The sequence below is a fragment of the Homalodisca vitripennis genome, chromosome 1 (assembly GCF_021130785.1).
Source record: "Homalodisca vitripennis isolate AUS2020 chromosome 1, UT_GWSS_2.1, whole genome shotgun sequence".
Taxonomy (NCBI): domain Eukaryota; kingdom Metazoa; phylum Arthropoda; class Insecta; order Hemiptera; family Cicadellidae; genus Homalodisca; species Homalodisca vitripennis.
This window is the reverse complement of record NC_060207.1, coordinates 75,154,201-75,177,888: the sequence shown is the minus strand read 5'-3', so window position 1 is coordinate 75,177,888 and position 23,688 is coordinate 75,154,201. Positions and strand designations below refer to the sequence as shown.

The 23,688-nt window shown below is 32.7% G+C and overlaps 1 protein-coding gene across 4 annotated transcripts in view; it reads right to left on the bottom strand.

Moving 5' to 3' along the window:
- Window positions 1-17,999: 17,999 nt before the first annotated feature.
- Window positions 18,000-23,688, bottom strand: part of LOC124364824 (probable medium-chain specific acyl-CoA dehydrogenase, mitochondrial) — a 33,556-nt gene continuing 27,867 nt past the window's right edge. For all 4 annotated transcript variants that reach the window (XM_046820620.1, XM_046820614.1, XM_046820608.1 and 1 more), the window contains exons 10-11: window positions 22,209-22,379; window positions 18,000-18,160 (exon numbers count right to left, since the gene is read on the bottom strand). In XM_046820620.1, the coding sequence (XP_046676576.1) occupies window positions 18,014-18,160; window positions 22,209-22,379 (318 nt within the window). In that variant the 3' untranslated portion in view covers window positions 18,000-18,013. The remainder of the gene's footprint in view (window positions 18,161-22,208; window positions 22,380-23,688) is intronic.

Below are 23,688 nucleotides of genomic sequence, written 5' to 3'. Positions count from 1 at the left end.
AAAAGACCAATCAACGAGCAACATCTTCAATTTCTTCTGAAATGTTTTTAACGACAACTCAACCTTCAAGCAAGCTGGAAAAGAATTGGACATGGTTATGCAGTTATAAAATTATCCTTAAAAAAATGCTGTTTTTTGTGGGATGGAATATTAATGTTATAACGAGGGCGAAATGAGTAGACAGAAGGAATTTTGTTACAGTGAAAAAGATCTCGATTCTTTAAAAAATTGCCTCATAAATATAAATGCTGGGAAATATAAGTACACGGGTATTAACTTCACTGAACATTGCTTTACAAGACTGACTTCTATTGAGTTCAAAGACCGTTCGAAGAGCTTTCTTCTGGAGACGGAAAATACAATATTTCTGGGTATTACTATGACCCCAAACATGATCAGCTTACACCAAATGGGGATAGAAACAGCCGCAATAAAGAGTCAAAAGAACAACAGAGTTAGAAGTCGAGGGAAGCTTACGCAGAGTATGACCTTCCAATTGTGATTGATAACTTTAATTGAGAATCAAGATTCATTCCAAGAAAACTGACTGATTCGGAACTACTTACAAGAGATTTTCTAAATATTTGTACATCATCACAAAATCTATTTATAATTTTACGTAATAAAAGGTGTGTTTTTCTGTGTTTACGATAATGCGTTCTCATAAAACCACTGAAAAAAGAATTCGCTTTAGAAAAACGTTTATTTCCATGTCTAAGATATTACGGGAACTTCCTAAATAGATACCGATTCTACAAGAAATCGTACACTGTAACCTTTATGTACTAAAGGTCCGCAGATAAAAGCTCTTTCAAACATCTCTTCTCATATCTCTATACCATCAATGTCGTAACATAGCTTATTTCTTTCTTTTACAATTATCATCATATTTTACTTTGTATTTAAGTATGTTCGTAAGTATCTGAAGCAAAATCAATTTCAAATATAATTGTGTATCAATTTTGTTTCGCAGCAGTTAAAACATAAAATACATTAAAGTTCAATGAATTACTAACATTACTTAAAATACATAATGTTTAGGGTTTTTATTTTAACATTCTTTTGCAGTTATTTATTTTTGTGAAGGGTGTATTTACAGCAGTTAAAATGCACAATATGTATAATGTTTTTTTTTAATGTGGCTTTCAAATATATCCATGTATGCAGATTTTGTTTCCCTTGTATAACTTTCATTTCACCAATATAACGCAATGAATGATTTTTTTTTTTAAGTTGAGTTTTTAGTTCATTTTATCAATTAATTAGGAAATGGGTTTGTTTTACACTGAGAGAGAGTTAGATTTGAATTTTAACGATTTAAATGTGCATGTGCTTGTGGGTATGAGTAGAGTGTGTACACACATGTATTTAGCATTTGTCGTTTATTGTCTGGATCGGTCAGTTACTTATGTATTTGATAATTTAATAAAGTGCTTCAATTAAAGCACATGGTATTAAATAACTACCTGGTCATAATAAAAGCCTTATTTTTTGTTTTGGTGTGAATAAAAGTGCGAATATATTCATTACGCTAGTTTGTAAACATGTGTATTGTCAAGCTATTTTCGTTTATTCTGACGTTAGTTTCTTAATTACTTGTGTATTGAAAAATTTGGTTGAGTGTAGTGTGAATGTATTACCATCAGTCATAGACTGCTCGCGACCGGCCTGGTCTCGCTGCAGCCGACCTCTGTGCGGGTTCCTCACACTCCTGGCCGTGGCCGACGCGCCGGTCAGCCATCTATCTCCCAAATTCTTTTCCCGACATGACCCCATTTTACTTTTTTTTTATTGCAAGTAGCTATGTGTCACACTTCTGTCACATTGACGAATTTCGGTCCTCAATTTGATTTAGTTTTTCTCAGAAACATGACGCAAGCCCTACACTAGTGACAAGGGCGTTTAATTCCATGGCTACAGCGTTTATAGAAATGATCGAAATTCGAAAGGGGGAGGGGGAGTAGCTGTGTATGTCAAAATCTCATGTTTTAGATGTCATTTCGAATGGAGCACACGTTCTTGTTGCCGTTTCTTATATAACTCTTGTCTTAGCGTTTCATACAGAATTTGAATCATCCTTATCACTTTTATGGCTTCTTATCGTCAGTTAATTCTAATGAGGTTTGTAACTATAACTTGGACCTGAGAACTAGGACCAAACTAACCTAACAAACCTGCTCCGCTCTAACAACCTCACTATATTCCCCTTGACTTCCACTCACCACACTGCTACTGGTACACTGATACATGGCTGGATGCCGTTTCAGGGGCGGATGCTGATCATGTCGTGCAGCATGGACAACATCAAGCTCTTGGCCTTTCTAAGCATGACCTCATATGTTGTGTGTACAGGCTGTCCACTCCTAACTCGAGTCCAAACCATATTATTTCCTACCATAATTACAATATTGATCAATATGCACTTTTAGATTGTACCTGTGAATGAAGTTCTTGCATCCCCCAATGTTGACTACATGGTTAGTAAATTTAATTTATTGGTCGCTTCTCCTTGCGATTGGCACGTGCCTTTATTAATTTAAAGAGTTTCTCGGTGACCACTGGTCAAATGATTGTAACCGATATTTTCAAACACAAAAATGTTCTGCTTTTCATTAAGCAAAATACACCAATTCTCCAGCTAAATGGGTTCGATTAAAACAATTTGAACCAGAGTTAAACAACAAAATCACAATGCTTAAATTTAATATTATTACACACATTTCTCAATCAAGCAGTCACTATGGTACATAGATAAGGGACGGCTTTATACATTTTTCGCCCCTAGATACTGACTGTCGCCCTCTTGAAACATGCCACATCTGTTCAAAGTCTTTATTTAAATGAAAAACTAAATCTACTGAGTCCATAAACGGGTGTTCATAAAAATACTGAGAGTTATTATTTAGGATTCTAATTACATTTGAAAAGGTATATACTTTTACAAACAAAATACATTATTATTAAAGTACTGGAATAAAACCATTAATAAAAATAAACTAGCGTAGGCTTTCAATGTTTTCCATTTTGAGAAGTCTTATTATGTTTCCTTACATTGGTTTCCTCCCACTTTTAACCATTGTGATAATAAACTTTTTAACTTTTATTTGATCACCGTTGAAAAGTTCAGCCTGGATCTAAAGCAAGATTTTATTCTTTATATGACAGAAAATGAACGTTCTTTTGTCCAAAAATACATAAGAAGAGCTATATCTAAGTTGGGAAATGTCAATTGGAGATTATGTTCTCTTATAAGATTATCATCGATAACGGTTTGTTCTTAACACTGCCACTATTTACAAGGCCAGATAAGTGTATGCACTCATTTAAGAACCATTTTTCTAGATCATTTTCATAAAAAGATTTAAGTTTTTCAGCACGATTAACAATATAGTTTCAGCAGAAGACGATGATACATTTTTAAAACTGATAACTATCTGCAATAACGTCATAAGCCTTTCTCCGCTTAGTAAAGCTGACTCGAGTTCGTAAAGAACGACATAATATGTTACTACTCCAAATTTATCACTAACAGTAAGGATGACTTCATTTTTATTGGTTTTGTCTGCCTGGATTTTCATTTTCTCTGACGTTTGTAACATCTGTCATACTCTGCATCACACTGTGTCTTGGTAGAAACAAGAGAAATCGATCGACAGGAATGCCATTTTCTTGTACAAACCTCAACACAAATGACAATAAATTATTGATCAGTGTGATTTATGTCAGGTGTTGAGTCCACTATTATTGAGCAATACTTTGCTTGTTTCACCTCGGTAACGATAACATCTTTTACTTAAGAAAATAACAATTCAATGACTTCATTGAAAACGAATGATGAAAGATAATACGTTCTCCCTGAACCTGGATTACCAATTTTACATATATGTTCAGCATGGAAAGGGTCGAACTCGGTTATCAATTCTAGTGACATCATATACTCGCCATTGTGTAGCGACCGACATATCTCATCCAATCCCCGAAACAGACGTCCTCTGCTTGCCAGCTTTTTCACAACACAAAAGACTTTCTAACATGTTTTTCCCATATTTCCGTTCAGTTTCGACGTAAGAACCAAATTTACTTTCAAACGTTCCAACTCTTTTAGTTTATGTGTTCTTGTGAATTTTCATGGGCTGACAAAATCGCTCCAAGATTTTTCCAGTCCGAAACACCTTCACTTGCTAATTTGTAACGTGTTTGTTGAGAATCAAATAATTTGCAGGAAGCGCAAAACACTGAACCTGCAGTTTTTGAATACCAAATAATCTCTTTAAAATTGCAGTAAAGAGATTCTGATAACAATTGCAGTTGTTATCAGCCCGCCGAGCAGAACGGATCGTTAGCGTTATCTCTAGTGCCGGTCATATCCTGCCCACAAGTTCTAAGTGCTGTGCTAACCGTATCTATAGATACAGGTTAAATTATATTTAAATTGCTTTATTTTCCGATTTATTTGATTTTATTATAATGTCAGAGAGGTGCGGAAAGTGCGTTGTGAACATTGTATCTAGTGACATTGTACTAAAGTGCGCCGATTGAGCATTGCTCTGCCACTCATTATGTACCAACCTAGGATCATCTCAGAACTTAACCAAGCATAGTGTTAAGAACTGGAAGTGTGAATTGTGTAAGGGAGAATCCGCATCTAATAAAAGTAATGATGACGCCGCAGACGGGACGAAAACTATCCTGGACGCTATCCGCTCTATGGACACTAAAATAAACACCAATATAAGTCAGGTGAGAGGATCGATTGACTCGTTGCGGAAGGAGTTTCAAAGGTTAAACGACAGATGTGCGGGTATGGAAAATAACCACAACGAACTTCAGCGTCGTTGTGCCAAGCTAGAGAAGGACAATGGCAAATTACAGGATGAGGTCCAGGATCTGCAGCAGCGTCTCAATAACTCTGAGCAGCACTCTCGATGTGCAAATATAGAAATTATCGGGTTACCAACTACCGAGGGAGAAGATATTTACACTGTACTTGAGAAAGTAGCTTGCGTGCTCGGGGTTGATTATGCTGTAACAGACATATCGGTAGCGCACCGACTTCGGCTTTTCTCAAATAAACATGCCTATGCGCCAATAATAATGCAGTTTGTCTCCCGGAGGATGAGAGAAGCGTGGTTGGCGGCGTCAAAGAGCAAGCCAGGCCTCAAGTCTACGCAGATCGCAGCATCGCTTCCAGAGAGCCATGTGTTTATTAATGAACAGCTGACACCCCACAACAAGACTCTGCTAGGACGCGCCCGGAGGATGCAGCGGGAGAAGAGGATCCAATAAGCTGGCTTCTTCAATAATAAAGTGCTGATCAAGCCTGCTGAGGGCGAGCCTTCTATCCGGGTGCTTCAGCTCAAGGACCTCGACCGCTTTGATAAGTAGTCATTGAACTTTTAAATATTTAAATATTACTATGCATTGGCTACTAAGGATATATTTTATTGGCTACACAATACTTCTGTACATTATAGTCACCATAGAATAACATTATTATATCATATAAAAATATATGTATGTATATATGTTGTAAATATTATCCTTATTATTAATTATTAAGCAACAATTATTATTTAACACTCTTTGTTTATTTGTACACAGTATAATGTTGTACTCTATATTCAGTATGATTGATTCTCAAGAGTCGTAGAGTAGCAATTAGTTAATATTTGATTTATGTCCTTGTTCATAGTTAATAACAACTGAAGTTAAATTTATAGAAATTTCTTATCATTTAATATATTTTTAGTATAATAAGTGGAATTAATTTGGTTTTAATTATATTTTTGTACTAAATGATGTATGTTAAATATAACTGAACGACTTTGTTATGATGACAATCTTATCTATATCAATTAAACTTTTTTCAATTAATTTTCTGATTAGATTGTTACAGGAAATATTCATAATACATTAAAGATATTATTTTTGTTTTAGTTATATGGCACGAGTTAGTACTTCATTTCAATATTATTACCAATGAATACAAAATTGTATTCATTGTTATTACTGGGCAGGCAGAATGATGTGAGGCTGTGATGACACCGCTCATGCTGGATGGCGCTTTTGATGACAATTATTTAAATGTCTTGAACTGGAATTTTATGATAGCTGTTTAGATTTCTTTTATGATAACGGCAGTGATTGTTTAAGAATTTTTTCAGTATAATTTTCACTAGAATCTTATATTTCAGAAATAATTTTTCATTTTCATTGTCATTATATTCTAGAAATGAAATTATTAGTTTATAATAACTGAAATAAAAAATAAAAGTTCTTAAACAAAAGCTAAATATCTTGTAAATACAGCATATATTGTTGTTATATATTTCGTTGTACTTATGTTTTTATTGTTTGACATTTAATTTATCTTTTAAAAGTCAATTAGTGGTTTTTATGTTTCTTCAGCAAAATTTGTATTAAAATCTGTTTTTACGTAATTTATTTTTAAGTGAATAAGGTAAGACCCAATGTAATTCAGTAAAGGCTGTAATTATAATTAACAGAAAGACTGTGTTCTTCCAGGATCAAACTACACTACAGGTTTGTTAGCTAGAAAAGATCGAAACAATTTACTTTTAATACTTTTTTTAAACTCGTCAGGATGAAACTAGTGGTGAACTGGAATAGGAATTAATATCAACCGTGCTGAAATTCAATTTAGAATCCGATGAGTTTTAAATATTGCTATTAAATAATGCTGTAAGCTAATCAATTTTACGTTGGATTCATTAATAAATCATTTAGTTGTAGCCTACGTAGATTTAGTCAAACCAGTATTTTACCATAAATGTTAGTCTGTTTGAAACGATTGTTTGGCGGTTTTTATAGTGTTAAAGTAAACATAGCTATTAATAGCAGAGTATGAATTGATTTTGTAAATTTCGAGGGCTTTTAAATTGGAGTTTAAGTAACGGAACCTGAAAAATTCCATAACCAAGGAAAGTCTGCATAAGCAGGGATAGATCCAGACAATTCGAAATTTCTGGCAACATTTACATTAATAATATGAGTAAACTGATCAAACAGTTAGAAAACAAATCATTGTAATGTGTGTGTATTTGTAAACAAATAATATACATATATATATATATATATATATATATATATATATATATATATATATATATATATATATATATATAATTTTGTACGTTATTGTGGTTTATATTCCACTTTTAACCTCTCCTAACAGATTTTTCATTAACGTCAACTTTGGTTAGTTCAGATCAGATGTTTATATAACGGTTTGTTTACGCTTTGGCGCAGCTGTCATTCTATTTTGAAAGCACGAGCAAAATGTACATCCATAGGCCACCAAAAAAGTATTCACTTTAACAAGGAGATACAGTAACCTCTCATTAGCACGCCTAGATAGCCATTGAATGGAGATTAGAAACATTAAAATGGCCGCTATAGTCCCGCCTCTAGCGGCTACAAAGCGAATAAGCGTGACGTGACGCGTAACGCGAAACTAAAGTTTTCTCCCGTGCAAAACATACATCCATAGCCCGCCAAAAGTAGTCACTTCAAAATTTTTTGTTTTACTATTGTATTCTGTTCCCAAATTCCCTTTTTGAGTTTTGGAAGTCACAATCTTTGTTCTGATTTATTCCTCGTTTTAATTGCACCATTATTTATCTGTCACTCAATCGGGTCGTCACATATGGTAAAAATGTGTTCTGTTTGTTTTTAACCTATAATATCTGAATTTTTACTTATTGAACAACGGCGTCGACGTTATTGAGTTTGTAATCACTGCTCAATTTAAAATTATCCAGTTCAGTGACACGTGTTTCTTGATCGCTGTTTTCACTATATGGACCCCTGTTTGATACGTTGTGTTTTTTCCACGACAAGCAGCCTTCCTCACTTTGACTAAGTTTATAAGAGGTTAAAATCTGTTTACCTTTTTATAGGCCTTTAACAGGTTAGTTTCTTTTCACTCGCAAGTTTGCGATAACCCGAACCACTTGGGCATTGTTGCCCGTAAGACAACGCTTGTTGCCAACTGTTAAATTTATAGCGTAAAATATACGGAATACAGTACAATAATAACAGTCTGAACTTATGAACCGAAAGGTTAGAAAATAAATTGCATTAATTATGTTTTTTGTTACGAACAAGATTGTAAAGCGAGCGCCCTTTGACTGGTGTTTGAAGCATTATGTATGAATATCTAGCAGCGTAGTTGGGGATGACAAATCTCTGTTAAATTTTCAAAACTCATACCTACTTCCTCCCATAATATAATTACAAATATCTTTATAAATCACTTTTTTCCTAGACGTTTCTGTTTGTCTGGAAATTAACTATCATACGCTCGAACTGATTTCCGAAATGTCATCTAAAAACCTTTCAGATTTTAGACCCGTTAGCATTCTGCCTGCCCTATGTAAATGTCTACAAGAATATACAATAAGAAAATTTCTCATTTTCTTGAGTCTAATGGAATTTATACGTATAACTTTCAGTCTGGTTTACGGTCCAACCATAGCATTACAAATTCCCTTTTGAAAATTACTGATGATATACGCTCAGCTATGGACACAAAAACAATATCTATTTGAACTCTTTTTTCAACCCGAGACCTTTTTTTAACAGCCAAGCTTTACTCTATGGACAGAGTAAAGACCCTAGGGCCCACACTAGCCTAAAACCTTGGTTGAGCTGACTTCTCAGCTGAAACCTGTAATAGTGTACTTTTAGTCACAAGTTTTCTCATTTTCTGCCATTGAACATGAAGGTGATGCTAGTTAAACCCTTGATTATAATTCATAATAATCAAGGTAAAATTCTACTTTTCCTCTCTTTAATTACTGTATTGTAAATGAAATGCTGGTTGAGCTCTCAGGTAGATCACATCATGCTCAAAAGTACCTATTGCATTTGTTTCATATTTAATCAATTGCTGACTTTGGAATAATCTTTCCAATTGTTTCAGAAGTGTAGGCAGGTGCACAAGATTTTGGGTTGAAGAAGTATATGCATCGGTGCTTGTGAGGTTGACAGCTAGTGTGGCACTTTGTGAGCTGATGGCAGTAGTATGCATGAGATAAGTGGGTGTTAGATTGATTAAATTCCAGTAAATAACATGTTGTATATTCTCTTACGAGTGAGTCATTGTTAGGTTACTTAATTTAACAATCTCAATAATTGTACAAATTTGTGATGTGTACAATATTGCAAAAAGATGATCCAGAAAAAAACCTTTGTTTTTTCGGATTCTACAGGCCACTGAGCTTCCAGAACATACTTATAACAAATGCCCACACAGGTAAAAGAAGGGTAGACCATTATAGAATTTTTTACCTGTGGCAAAGCCAAAATATACACAAAGAAAAACACAACAAAGTTACTAAGCCCAAACATAAGTATGATTTTGTACCAAAGGATTTTTTGCCATGAAACAAAGAATGGTTAGGCTAAATCCCATTTCTAATTCAGCATGAATTGAGTCATGTTGATTACTTAAAAGAATTTATTATGAAGTTTTTGATATTGTAGTAAAATTTGCTCATCAAACTGGTGGATTCACCTTAGGAACATGTAGGAATGAGTATGGACCATCTGCTGTAATAATAATATTAAAAATTATGTTCAAACTGATATACTGAAACTTCACCATAAAATAAAATAAGTAAAATCAACAATCATTTGCTGTTGCATTTTTTTCAACAGTTCAAGTTTTTAGTAATTCACTGATACAATAATAATAAAAATTCACAATTACAATTTTGCAAAATTTTTTTGTTATGAAGAAAATCTTTCAACTCAAAATATGCATAACTATTTTGCTGTTACCCCTTACATTGCCAACCTATTTTTGGATATTTGTAAGCTTTTTGACAATAAAATAAAGAATATAATACACATTTTTAATCATAAAAATTAAATTAAATATATTTCACATATACATTAGTAGGAAATTTGATTTCAACATTTTTATAAACTTTTAAGTTTATTCAAAATTGTCCTTAATATGTATTATTTCATAAGATTTTTATCTATACCATGTGAAAGGCTGTGAGATTACTAACAAACTTCATGTATAATATATTTTTCCACTATAAACTAATATAAACAATGGACCGTGAACTTTTATGCACTTAGCAAAGCAATACTGGAAACAATAAAGCAGCTATAAGAATTATAATGTGTGTACACAAACTTTAAAATTAGTTTCGTTAGTTTCTTATTGACTCACTTACTTGTATTATGGCATGATTAGAACACTTTGTAATTCTGAGCAATAATTGAGGAAACTTTGTTTTCATATTTTAGTATAATGGTCAGGCAGCTCTTATAAAATAAAAGACATGTGTCAGAAAGCCACTGTTACTGTTGCCAATTGATAAGATGTGCTGAGTGGGCAATATATGCACTCTGCTACAAAATGGTGAAAACCCATTTATACTTGGTATTGCCAAGTTAATGCACAGGCAGGAGTTTGGGTCTACTTTAAAGAGTATGATCCAGTTAGGGCACTTTCCTAAACTCATATAAGGATCATAGTTGTGGATGAATTACTCTGGACTCTGAATGAACAGGGTATGAATGCTCAAGGCTATGCAGATGATGTCATACTCATTAGGGGTAAGCATATGGTCACGTGCTTGGAAATGATGCAGAGAGCACTGTCCGTTGTGGAGCAATGGTGTGATGGAGAAGGACTTGCAGTGAATCCTTCGAAAACTGTCATGATACCATTTACAAGTATGAGGAAACTGGAAATTGCACAGCCAGTTCTATGTGAGGGTCAGATACTGGTAAGCAGGGAGTTCAAGTATCTAGGAGTCAAACTGGATGATAAACAACCTCCCACCCCTTGACATATTTGCTATAGGAGAGGCTAGGATTGCTGTCTACAGACTGCAATGCAATGGGAACTGGCAGCAACACTGTGCCAGCAAGCACTCCAATATCTCCAAGACATTCTCAAACTGGGCATTGTAGAGATGATGTCTGACAGAATGTCAAAGATTACAGACTAACATGAAGAAGGCTCTCTAACCTGGTACATGGACAGGTCAAAAACTCTGAAGGGTACTGGGGTAGGGGTCTGGGGTGCCAGACCTACCTAGAGCTTAGCCTAGGCAAACTGAAGTTACAGCCCTTGCAGAATACGCAAGAATTATTGTGGAGAGAGGCTACAAAGGCAAAAACATCAACATTAACTCCGACAGCAGGGCTGCTCTGCAGGCCTTGTCCAACCATGACCGTATTTCAAAGACAGTATGGGAATGCAATTAGGTCATGAAATTGCTGGCGAAAACCAATAAAGTTATTCTAACAGCTGTGCTAACTTAGGAGCCAACTGTCCTCTTAATTGTCCTGAACCAACGTGTGGGGTTTCATATAACTTAGCACGTAAATCAATTGCCAAGTGAGTGTTAACAAACACCCACAACATTGGAGAAAAACTGAGGGGAACGTACAAGCAAAGCGGATGCTCAACAGACCATCATGGAACATTGCAGCAGATGCTCTTAGAATGAGTAGAACAGAGATCCGTAAGATGACTGGTTTTATTACAGGTCATTGGATATTCCGAAGCCACCTGAACAGAATAGGTATTCCAGGTTCATGAAACACTGGTATTCCTTGTGTAGGAAACGTGGCGAGGCTGACAAATCAGCCGAACATGTCATATTTGAATGTCGGGCATTACAGAGCAAACGCTCAAGGTCCCTTGGTTTTCTTAGGCATACAGAAGAGGGTTTGGAACAGTTAAGTATTGTTCAGAAAATCTTGTGGTTTTGTAAAGGCCTGGGATTTGACACAACTTAAGCCTGGAAGAGAGTGCACAATAAGCCGGATGGTTGAGAGACAACTACCAGGCCCAGGAAACCTGTTCCTTTTAAAAAATATACCGACTGTCAAGCCAATCGACACCAGAATTTACGAGGATTTTACTGCGTTTGATATGCTGATACTGCAGTACTCATAGACTTAAAGCTACAAGTTGTATAATGTGTATATACAAATTTTAAAATAGTTTCTTATTGACTCGCTTGCTTGTATTATGGTATGATTAAAACACTTTGTAATTGTGAGAAATAATTGAGTAAACTTTAATTGTTTTCATCTTTTAGTATGATAATCAGGCAGTTCTTATAAAATAAAAGACAGTGTCAGTGGAGGCTTATACTTTTTGCTTGATAAATGAAATTGAGCCAATATTATTTTTGAGAGTATTATTTATTTATTTGTTGTTGTTGTGACTGTACTGAACAGACTTAAATTGGTAAAATGTATTACTGTATAATAACTTATTTGTAAAATTATTTTAATAGATTTGTCTTGATTTTTGTAACTGTTTATGTTATTTCTAAGTTTTATAATAAGTTAATTAAGGGTGCTATATAACAAGATTTAAAAAAATCAAATTCTGAAATAAACCACTATTAACACGGTACTTTCTGCTTGTGCTTATAATTAATCAAACTGGAGTGAATTATTGTAGAGCGTGTGGTAAGTATGCCTTGTAAAAAATGGATCCATTTTAAATGTATTGGTTTGACATACTGTACTCAACAGGTAAAAATATGACAGATCAAGAAATTGAACTTTGGCTACGCGCATCATGCAGTGAATTAAGTAAATTAAATATCAGCAATGAAAATGAAAACAGTGACTTCAATCTTTCCCTTTTCACTGGCTACACAATTAGGGAGTGCCATTCTCCAAGAATATGAAAATTTAAAGCCGAGTTGCATATAGTGAAAAATAAAAAATCTACTTATAAAATAGAATTGGAAGATAAAAATACAACAAAAGGAAGAAGAAATTAAATTAATGTTAAAAACCCATAGTGAAAAGGAACGTGAATTTAATATAAAAATAGAATCTTTATAAAGAAAACTAAAACTTGAAAAACAGCTGAGGGAGGAAATGATAACACAGGTGGAACAGGAAGGAACAACCTTTACCTTGAACAGTAAAGATACTAATCATCACCTAGTTTTTAATCCCCAAGATACTACTGTAATGAAATCTCCATGTAAAGACTTCCTAACACAAATTGTTCTGCAGGAACTGATTTATTGAAAGCAGGAAATACAAAATTTAAATACTATTATCACAGTTTTAGAACAAGACAAGAAAAAACATTAGAAAATAATTTTTCTGAATTTAAAACCCAAACTTACTGCACTGTATTTCCTAATTGGGTAGGATTTTTAGACAATTCTCTTTTCTTATTTTGGACACCTTGAAAGATAGGAAAACAGTGCATACATCTTATACAGGGGTGCTGAAAAGTCCCGGGACGGTCTAATAACTTTTGAACTAATTACAATATAAGAACCAAAATTTACATCAAGCTTTTGGCTCATATAAAACTATTATTTTATGTGTTTCACCATGATATCCTGCTTATGGGGGACGTCCCGCTAGGGGTTGGTGAAAATTCTTAAATAGAAGCATAGGTCGAGTCGTACATCAAATTAAAGCTCTTTTTAATTGAAACATTTTGGCGAAAATCTGACGTAAAACAGTTGACGCATTACAAAATGGCAGACACTCAAAGATTATAAAATAAAAAATTTTTCAAATGCAAACATTCTGGTTGTTAGAGAAAACTGAGACACTTAATCTTTTATTTTACTTCTTTTACTTCAAATCACTTACCAAAACAGTTATAACAAATGTTCAAAGTGTTTGCCTTCAGTTTGCTGACAATATCCCAATCGATTGTAGAACGCTGATATCGCATTGTTTATCTGGAAATTCCTTATCAGCAGGTAAGGTTATTACCTTCCTTATCTGGAAGGTAATCAGCTGGAGCAAACAAGACCAAAAAGACAACAATGAAATTGCCAGCTGACAGATACAGTTGTTTTATCAACTCAGTCACTTAGAAGTCTTCAAGCCCTAATTTTGCAAGTAGTTTCAGTAGTGCTAGTTTATTTTGCTACGGCGCTTTCCGAGAGAGAAAGAATAACTTTATTAATGATGTGCGGGTTTGGTGACCGTATTAGATCATGTGTTGAGGTAAGGCATCTGTTTAATGATACTTTTCCCAGATAAGGAAGGTAATAACCTTACCTGCTGATAAGGAATTTCCAGATAAACAATGCGATATCAGCGTTCTACAATCGATTGGGATATTGTCAGCAAACTGAAGGCAAACACTTTGAACATTTGTTATAACTGTTTTGGTAAGTGATTTGAAGTAAAAGAAGTAAAATAAAAGATTAAGTGTCTCAGTTTTCTCTAACAACCAGAATGTTTGCATTTGAAAAATTTTTTATTTTATAATCTTTGAGTGTCAGCCATTTTGTAATGCGTCAACTGTTTTACGTCAGATTTTCGCCAAAATGTTTCAATTAAAAAGAGCTTTAATTTGATGTACGACTCGACCTATGCTTCTATTTAAGAATTTTCACCAACCCCTAGCGGGACGTCCCCCATAAGCAGGATATCATGGTGAAATACATAAAATAATAGTTTTATATGAGCAAAAGCTTGATGTAAATTTTGGTTCTTATATTGTAATTAGTTCAAAAGTTATTATACCGTCCCGGGACTTTTCAGCACCCCTGTATAATTGTTTAGTTAAATTTAAAGAAAATCTGAAAGAGTATGAGATTCGTCATGACATTCATAACCACAACACAAGGGCCAAACATATGTTGAATTTTATTCCTGTAAAACTTGAAAAATTAAAAAAAAGTCACTGCTTTATGGAGGTTTAGCTTTTCAATAAGTTACCCAATAGTGCATGGACAACAACTATCAATAAATTTAAAATTGTTCTTAAGAATTGGCTTAAGATAACTCCCTTTATTGATGGCGAGAGAAAAGAAGAGACCTGGCCCGTGCCGGCGCACAGCTGTGTACTAGTGTGTTGCCGCGCTGTAATTTCAGGCGCTTCGCCCCACAGCCAACCCTGCGTATTGTTTATCCTAGCAATGGAACAGTGAAACAATAATGGAATTACGAAACAAGGCGCGGCAACATACTAGTAGTAGCGCCTGCAAATTTCAGATAGGCCAGAATCCAGGTCTCTTCTTTTCTCTCGCCATCAGTACACTGTTGATGAATTCTTTGCCTATGATACAAGTACCGTAATATTTTAACTGTAAACTTTGTTGTTTTTAAATTTTTGTTATTATCTGTTTGTAACTTTGTTTTGTTATTTGTTAGTATTGTTTAATCCTTTGGCTGCTAAGAATTTTTTGATATGTTATCCCAAAAGTGCTCAGGATTTTATCGGATTTTATTCCAAAAGTGCTAAGCCTAAAATGGTGAATTTGTAGAGTTTTACTAAAAAAAATCATAAGTTCCTCAAATTTTAACCTATTTCATTGATTTATGTTTTGTTTTGTAGTATAATATATGTAAGAAAATAAAAAATAATACATTTTGAAAAATACAAAACTATGTAAACAAATAAATAAATATTTTTTTGGTTTTGTTTTTTTTCAACTCTGACACAGAAAAACACAATTAAATTTAACTTTTATTTTTTTAAATACATTTTTACCTAAAACCATATGTTGTTTTGAGTACATACTGAAATTTTCATGCAAAAATATAGATTTTTACTTATGTAATGAAAAACACACAAAAAACTTTCTCTGTGCTATCTAGATCACAGCTGTTTTTGCTGTTAGTGTACTATAAAAAAAACAGCAAATACAAGTGTTGTTATTATTTTTATTCATTGATTTATGTTTTGTTTGTAGTATAATATATGTAAGAAAATAAAAAATAGTACATTTTGAAAAATACAAAACTATGTAAACAAATAAATAAAAATTTTTTGTTTTTGTTTTTTTTAATTTGACACAGAAAAACATTATTAAATTTAACTTTTATTTTTTTAAATACATTTTTACCTAAAACCATATGTTGTTTTGAGTACATACTGACATGCAAAAATATAGATTTTTACTTATGTAATGAAAAAAACACAAAAAACTTACTCTGTGCTATCTAGATCACACCTGTTTTTGCCATTAGTGTACTATAAAAAAAACCAGCAAATACAAGAGTTATTATTTTTAAGGAAAAGTAAACTTATTCAACTGTCATTTACCGCGATCCGCGTTTAAATAACGTAATATTTAGCGCTGAAAAAAAATTCGCAATAACGAAATATCGTTCCATAGCATTTTTCGGCACGCTTACCAAAAACGACATATCGTTGCATAGCCGCTAAGGGGTTAAGTGTTCATTTTAATTGTTTAAATTTTAAGTGTTAACGTTGAAGCTTTCTAGTTACACTGATAGTACTAAGTTATTTTATCTTCCTCTTTTGTGCATTTTTATTTAATAAATTATGTATTTTATTTGATAAAATTTTAATTTCTACTACTAAAATAATGTTTTTATTCAGACCACAAATATGTTAAGAATGTAAAGGAAAACATTTTGGTATAATCTAGTTTATATTAATATTATAGTACATGCTTACTATGTATATTATACAATTTTGTATTTAGTGACAATAAAGCTTCTTGATTCTTGAAAACCACTGTTACTGTTGCCAATTGATAAGATGTGTTGAGTGAGCAATATTTGCACTCTGCTACAAAATGGTGAAAACCCATTTATATATATATATATATATATATATATATATATATATATATATATATACTTGGTATTGCCAAGTTAATGCACAGGCAGGAGTTGGGGTCTACTTTAAAGAGTATGATCCAGTTAGGGCACTTTCCTAAACTCATATAAGGTAACCAGTAAGAAATGTGTTATTAAGTTTTAACTTTCAACACTTTATATTTGACCTAAATATTAGGTTTAGATTTGATTTAGGAGGCCACAACTGTTTGTTTATTATTTTTACTTAATTGTTTTAATACAAGTCTTAATTATTTTTAACATATTTGAATCCAATTTTATTTTAAAGTAAATTATGAAGAATATATGTTTTACAAATTAAATGTAAGATATTTAATGCCGTAAAACTACCATTAATCTTGATTTTATTCCTGTTTCTTGCGTCCCACACAGTATGTAGGGGATTATGAATTTCAGCAACAGATCTGAAAGACATCCAGAAAGGGAAAACTGAAAACAGGCTTCACTTGGTAAAGTGACCGAAAGTACCAGTAGATTTTATTTCAGAACAGGTTTTGAAGAAGTCATTTATGTTGAAGATTGAGCTTGTATTGGTTATTTTAAATTTCAATCACTACATTGAAAGACACAAGAACCAACATTTAGAACTTTTTATTTTGCAAGGGCCTTGCTATCGAAAGGCCTCACAAAATAAAATGTTATAAATATTGGTTCTTGTGTTTTTCAGTGCTCATTTATGCAGATAGGTTTAATTATTTTTGTAGCTCCAAGTTTAATTATTTTTGCAGCTCCAAATGTTTGGATTGAAAGCAGCTTTAATTCATTAGGAGTTTTAATCTACATTTACAAATTTAACTCAAATAAATGCATTTATATTTTTGGTTGCTTCTTCACTTAAAGATGCCTCCTGGAATCACATAACGCAAAATAGACAGTTCAAATGAAGTTAATTCTGAAAGAGGCTCCCAAGACTAACATCCAAAAGTAGTAGAGCACTGGAATAAGTGTTTGGAGTCTCAAGAAAATACACATGCACACAACATAATTTTGATATTACTGGTGCATATATTTACAACTGAGACTCCTAATTTATATAGTTAAATAAAGAAGACACACTAAATAGGAATTTGGAAAAAACAAAACCCATGATATATTTTTCAATTAAATATAATATTACTATTAATGTAACAAATAAACACAATCAATAATAATAATGATAATAATAATAATACAAGACACCTACAAAATCTAAAAAATAATAAAATTCAACAAATGATAAAGAATTAACACACAATAATTAAAATACTCGAGAACCATTTACCTAAATCACCTAGAAGCAAGCATTTTATTCAGTCTTATGACATTCATTCCTGTATTGAAAATCAGTTAATTATCTGAGAGCATTCATTTTATGAGTTTTTTTTTAAGGCACTGAATTTACAAGATAGAGCTATAATTCTTTTCTTTATTTTCCTTTTGCCTGATCCAACAAAGCACGGGAAATAATCAAGCGCTGAATCTGAGCAGTTCCCTCGTAGATCTGGTAGATTTTGGCATCCCGCATCAATTTTTCTACTGGGTACTCACTGTTGAAACCATTGCCTCCAAAAATCTGCAAATAAATAGAAATACAGTTGAAATAGTTTAATCCATCTTAAAGTAAAAATACTTCCAAAATGGTCTCTCTATCTTGGCTACTTGCACTCCTCCCTTTAAGTGAAAACTAGCTATCTTCCACCTTAAAACCAAGTGCATTTTAATTTCTTCCATTTCCATATTTAGCAGTATTTTTGAAATAAATGATCTATAATCACTACTTTTAGGATTTTCGGTCAAATTAACGGTTCAATTTATTTATTCGGATGAAAGTCTGTGTAAAACCCATTCTTTTAAAATGTCAGTTTATTCATCGGCATTCTGAACTAGCAAAAGTGCACAAATGTTGTTTGTATAGTAATATTTTAGTACATATATATTTATGAATTTTTTCAAATTAGCATTTTGAACAATGTAATGAACAAAAATTTGTAGCCTGTGGACCATTCCAAAGAAACATATTTAAAGATAACAATTTGATGAAAGTCTTGAGTTAAAACCAAACAAACATTAACTGGATGTTTATTTTACAAAAATATATGCCATTGTATACGCTAAGAAAATACAGCACAGCTTGGTTTATAAATATGAAAAGGTCTTTTTAATTATCGTTTTTGATTGTAGTTGAGGTATCATTTTATCTGTTGCATAAACACAAAGTGTTATTGATTTTCATAGTTTTGATAATAATGTTGTAAATAACTGTAAAGCACACTTGTAAAACGTAACTTCAGAATTTTTTTAAAGCTTATTCATGACAATCCAAGCAATCACACTGCACAATTTAGTAATACACAAGATACAATTTTTTTTGTAAAATGTTGTTATCTTTTTGGGGTCTAATTGTTCCCCACTGGGTTGATTCATCAGGTCTAATTAATTTAAGTGAATATGCTTATACTTGAATATTCCTTATTTACATGTCACTATAAACTAATACATTTTAATAGACACTTGATTTTTTAAAGGAAGAACCTCATACAATTGTTGTAAAAATTAAGTAATGCAAAATAAAATTTGTATTAATTATTTTTGATTAGGTTTATTTACCTACTTTATTTTTTTAGTTAAAACTGTAAGGAAGAACCCATTATATGTATTAGTCACGTTCTAAATAATTTATAGCTTAGGAAACATGTCATTTGAACAAAATGAATATTGTACTATATGTATACAATGTATTTTATTCAGTAAAATACCCACATTTTAGCTCATGACAGTATGTGGTACTAATTACATTGGTAAACTGTAGAAGTGGATTAGCTCTTTTTATCAAAGTAGGCTACTTGAAACATAGTTCGGCCTACATAATTTACTTGGTCTTTTCACTTCAAAACTGAATATTATATCAGTACGATGGTAAAAAAACTAAACATGAAAAAAAAAGAAAATTTATTTTCTGGACCTATTTAAGAAATATACACATTACCCCACAATAATTATGCATAGACTTAGGTCTACTCTTTGTAATGTTTTGTAGTATGATACTTGTCAAAACACGAGTTAGGATGGAGTCCAGGTTTGCGTGGGCCTAGGCCTAGGCCTAACCTTGCCTGGAGCTGAAGGTTCTTGTTCAGCTTTGTTTGATCTAAATCACAGTTACTAAACTTTAGTCCTCAGAAATAGTAAAATCAGGATCAATAATTATCATCATCATCACTATCAAATCAAACAGTGCATCCTCAATTGCACCATCGCGGCCTGGGCTCTTTAACGCCATTTCAGTTGAAAATCAATACTCTCTTTATATATTTATTTGTTGACAACTAAATAATCATAATAAATCTGTAGCTATTCCTAAACAAACAAATTAAACACACAAATGTACACAAACATATAAATGCTTAACCAACCAGCAGCAGACGCAACAAGTTGGTCAACTGAAAATAAACACTACGTAGGTTTTAAACTACGCAAGGTAATAATATCAAAAGTGAATCTATAGAGGAAGGTAACTTGTGACAGGTTATTTGAAACTTTTTTCACAAAATTTATAGAGATGTTACATTGATCATATTAGCCCAAACAACGTTTTTGGTTAGATATTCACGTTACAACACATCTTGGACAGAAAATACCGAGATAGTGATGTCGGACCTATGGATCCCAAAAGGTTAATACACAACAGTTTAATTGGACTCAAAGCGAAGGCATGTTCAAGCAAGGCAGAATGTGAAATTAACACTGCCTGGCGGAGTGTGAATAAAGCTTCTGACTGCCATGCTGGCGGGATATTTAACAGCTTCAATGGATGGATATTGGGTTTTACTGCTGCAGAGTTATATGCGTCACATTTCACTTGAACTTACTGAAATTTTATAATATAAAATAATTAATATTTATGATTATTATATATTATGATAATTCTCCCCCAAACCTGATTTATCATGGTATAAGCCTTTATAACTATGATGATCAAGCTACTACATATTTGCATCCATATAGTACTAGAGATAATGGTCGCCCTAGTGTCCTTGAGATTTTACAATCAGGGGAAAACTTCACCCTTCTAAACCCCAGCAGCTCAATGGCCGACATATCTAGTTTCAGGTGCACATAAAGTTTTCATCCTCAAAGCAGTTTACAGTTTACCTGTTCATTCTGTCTAACAGTATGTGTCTGTGCCCGTGCATTTTTATATTGTTGCTTATATATATGAAGTTTTATTGTTGTTAATATTTGTGAATAGATTTTTTGTTTACATTTCAATTTTATGTAAATTAAATATGCCTTAGTTATTTTTTTAATGGGCTGTAAGCGAAAGTAACAACACAAAAAGCATCAAATTTGTGTCAGTAAAAGATTGGCAGAGTGGATTCTGACTAGTTACAACTTGACACTGGTGAGCTTGAAAAAAAATCATTGAAAGTTTCTTGCAAGTGAAGAAATTAATGGTGTCCAATACGCAAAGTTGATTGCCGATGTATTTTTCAGAATGTATTGCTAGCAAAGCCATATGATAATCTCACTATTGTTAAGATTCATTGCCAAAATTATTTATTGAGGAATAGTTGCAACAAAACCAGGGAAATTATAGTTTGCAATATGAATTCCAAAGGGTATAAAGACAGAGAAAATATTCAAGAATGATCAAGTATGGGAAAAATTAAATGAGAGAAACTTGTTTCGATTTATATGAAATGTTTGGTCACTGAAATCATACACGCATGTTGTAGAATGAACACAGTATTCGATGTTTATTGGGATTTTTGTATTAGATTCCTCCACTTACATAACATGTATTAAAATGGGTGTTTAAAGCATAAATGTTTATAATTTGTTATATATGTAGCTAATGTAACTATGACTAGTGATTATATTTCATTTCATGAACTGTTTAATAACCTAAACAAACTTCTAGAAGTTTTTAATTATGTATTTACAGATTATATTTTTACATTGTACAGTATATGAATATGGTAGATGTAGTCATTGTATTGAAATTTAGAAAGTATAAAAAATGTATTATATCATCGATTCTATGACAAAAAAATAGAATTAATCAAATGTCACTTTCTTATGAATTATCAACACTGATTTTAGTTACAGTTCTCTGTTAAGGGACAGTTTATTGAAAGCGGCCATAGGGCTAGAAATGTGATCCTGACAACACACCCAGAATTAGCTCTACAAACATCGATATTGCGGATCGCCGGCCGACTGCTAGCCACTAACAATCCAACTCAAGGTCACGAAGCCCTCTACAACTTGAAGAGGATGATTAGCCTGTTTTGAAAATCCTTGCAACCGGATCTGGGATGAGAACTTTTTGCAATGCGTCTCGCGGAGCTCTACCTGCTCTTAGCTACCAGGGTACGACGTGTCATGGTCAGTTTAGATTATAAGTTTTACCTCTCCAGACTTTTAAGTATTTATGGTAGAAAATGATACAGACAAATCAAAATATATTTATACAACTCAAACTCATTATGCTTAAATATGATAAATTTGAAAATTACAGATAGGGGCAATTGTTTCAATTGGAACAAATCTGTATAATTGAGGTCCAGAGTTTTGATAGTAATGTACAGTAAAACAATTTATGAGATTCTGCACTAAAATACCTGAACAGCATCTGTGGCGCATTTGTTCGCCACATCAGCTGCCAAACACTTGGCAATGGAGGCGAAGTAGGTGTTGCGACGACCCTGGTCTGTCTCCCAGGCACTGCGCCACCATGCCATGCGTGCGGTCTCCACACCCACAGCCATGTCAGCCAACATGAACGCAACAGCCTGTATAGCCAGAGAGACTTCACAGCACATTGTTACACCAACTTCTACTTCCATAAATAAATCTTTATTGTCACAAATGTTTCACATAATAGCACAGCTATAAAACAGATGACATTGTCAATAATAGGCTATACTATTCTTGTATGAGTAAGTAACATTTCCAATCGACCAGACATACAATACAACAAAACGCTCAATACAACAATAAAAAGCATACACCAAAATGGGGTATTAATTGACTTTACAATGAAAAACAAATATGTCAGAACAAAAAACATACGGTCCTACTTAAAATATAAAAATCAACATTACAAAACAGGGTAATACAATGCTTAAAATTAAAAAGAAACTCACTTCATTATTAACTCACTTACATTATAGTATGTTTTTAAAGTACTATATCCTTAATGTTATCCCTGAATGAATCATCATATATTTATTCTCTAAACCTTAAAGGTAATTTATTGAAACATTCCTCTCCATGTAGGATGGTGTCTTTTCCACTACTTTCAGATGATATCTGGGGTATTGAAAATTAGTTTTATATCTAGTATTATGACCGTGTATATAGTTTTCATTACAAAGGCTGTCATAACTATGCTGCACTGTTAATAGGGTTTTAAAAATTATTATGCTTGGTACAGTCAAAAAATTATAATCACTAATAATAGGCTAAAGAGAAGACTTCCACCAAAATAAAAATGTCATTATAAAAAATTATTCGAAATTTTAAAATATTATCTGTATCTGTTAAAATCCCCTGGAACTTAATATCATACTGAATAATTGAATACAAATAAGCATTAAAAAATATTATGAGTTTAAAATAGTTATTTTCTTCTTAAAATATCCAGTGTTTTTACTAACAGAAAATCTTAAAATCCTAAATCACCAAAAGAACGATTTCTTGATTGAGGAGTATAAAATTTTACCAATTGTATTTTTTCTTGGTTTAGTTTTGGTCCATTTGCTTTAAACCATTACCCTAATTGTTTTGTTTTCGCCGATTTTAGCCTTCTATTCATCCTCATTCTTAGATATTAACTGCAGTTGTATCATCTGCATAAAGTATTTGACTGTTCAATAGGTTTGCAGGAAGAGCATTTATGTAAAGAAAGGTCCCATAATTGTACCTTGTGGAACCCCATTTTTAGTTGCTCCCACTTTGATTTAACATTTTTCTACACATGAATATCCTTTAATAACGATTTGATCCAAGATACAGTTCTTAAAAAAATTGAAAGTGTTCTATTTAATGAGTATGTCATTAACACATTCAATATGACTTATTTCAGTATAAAGAGTTAAG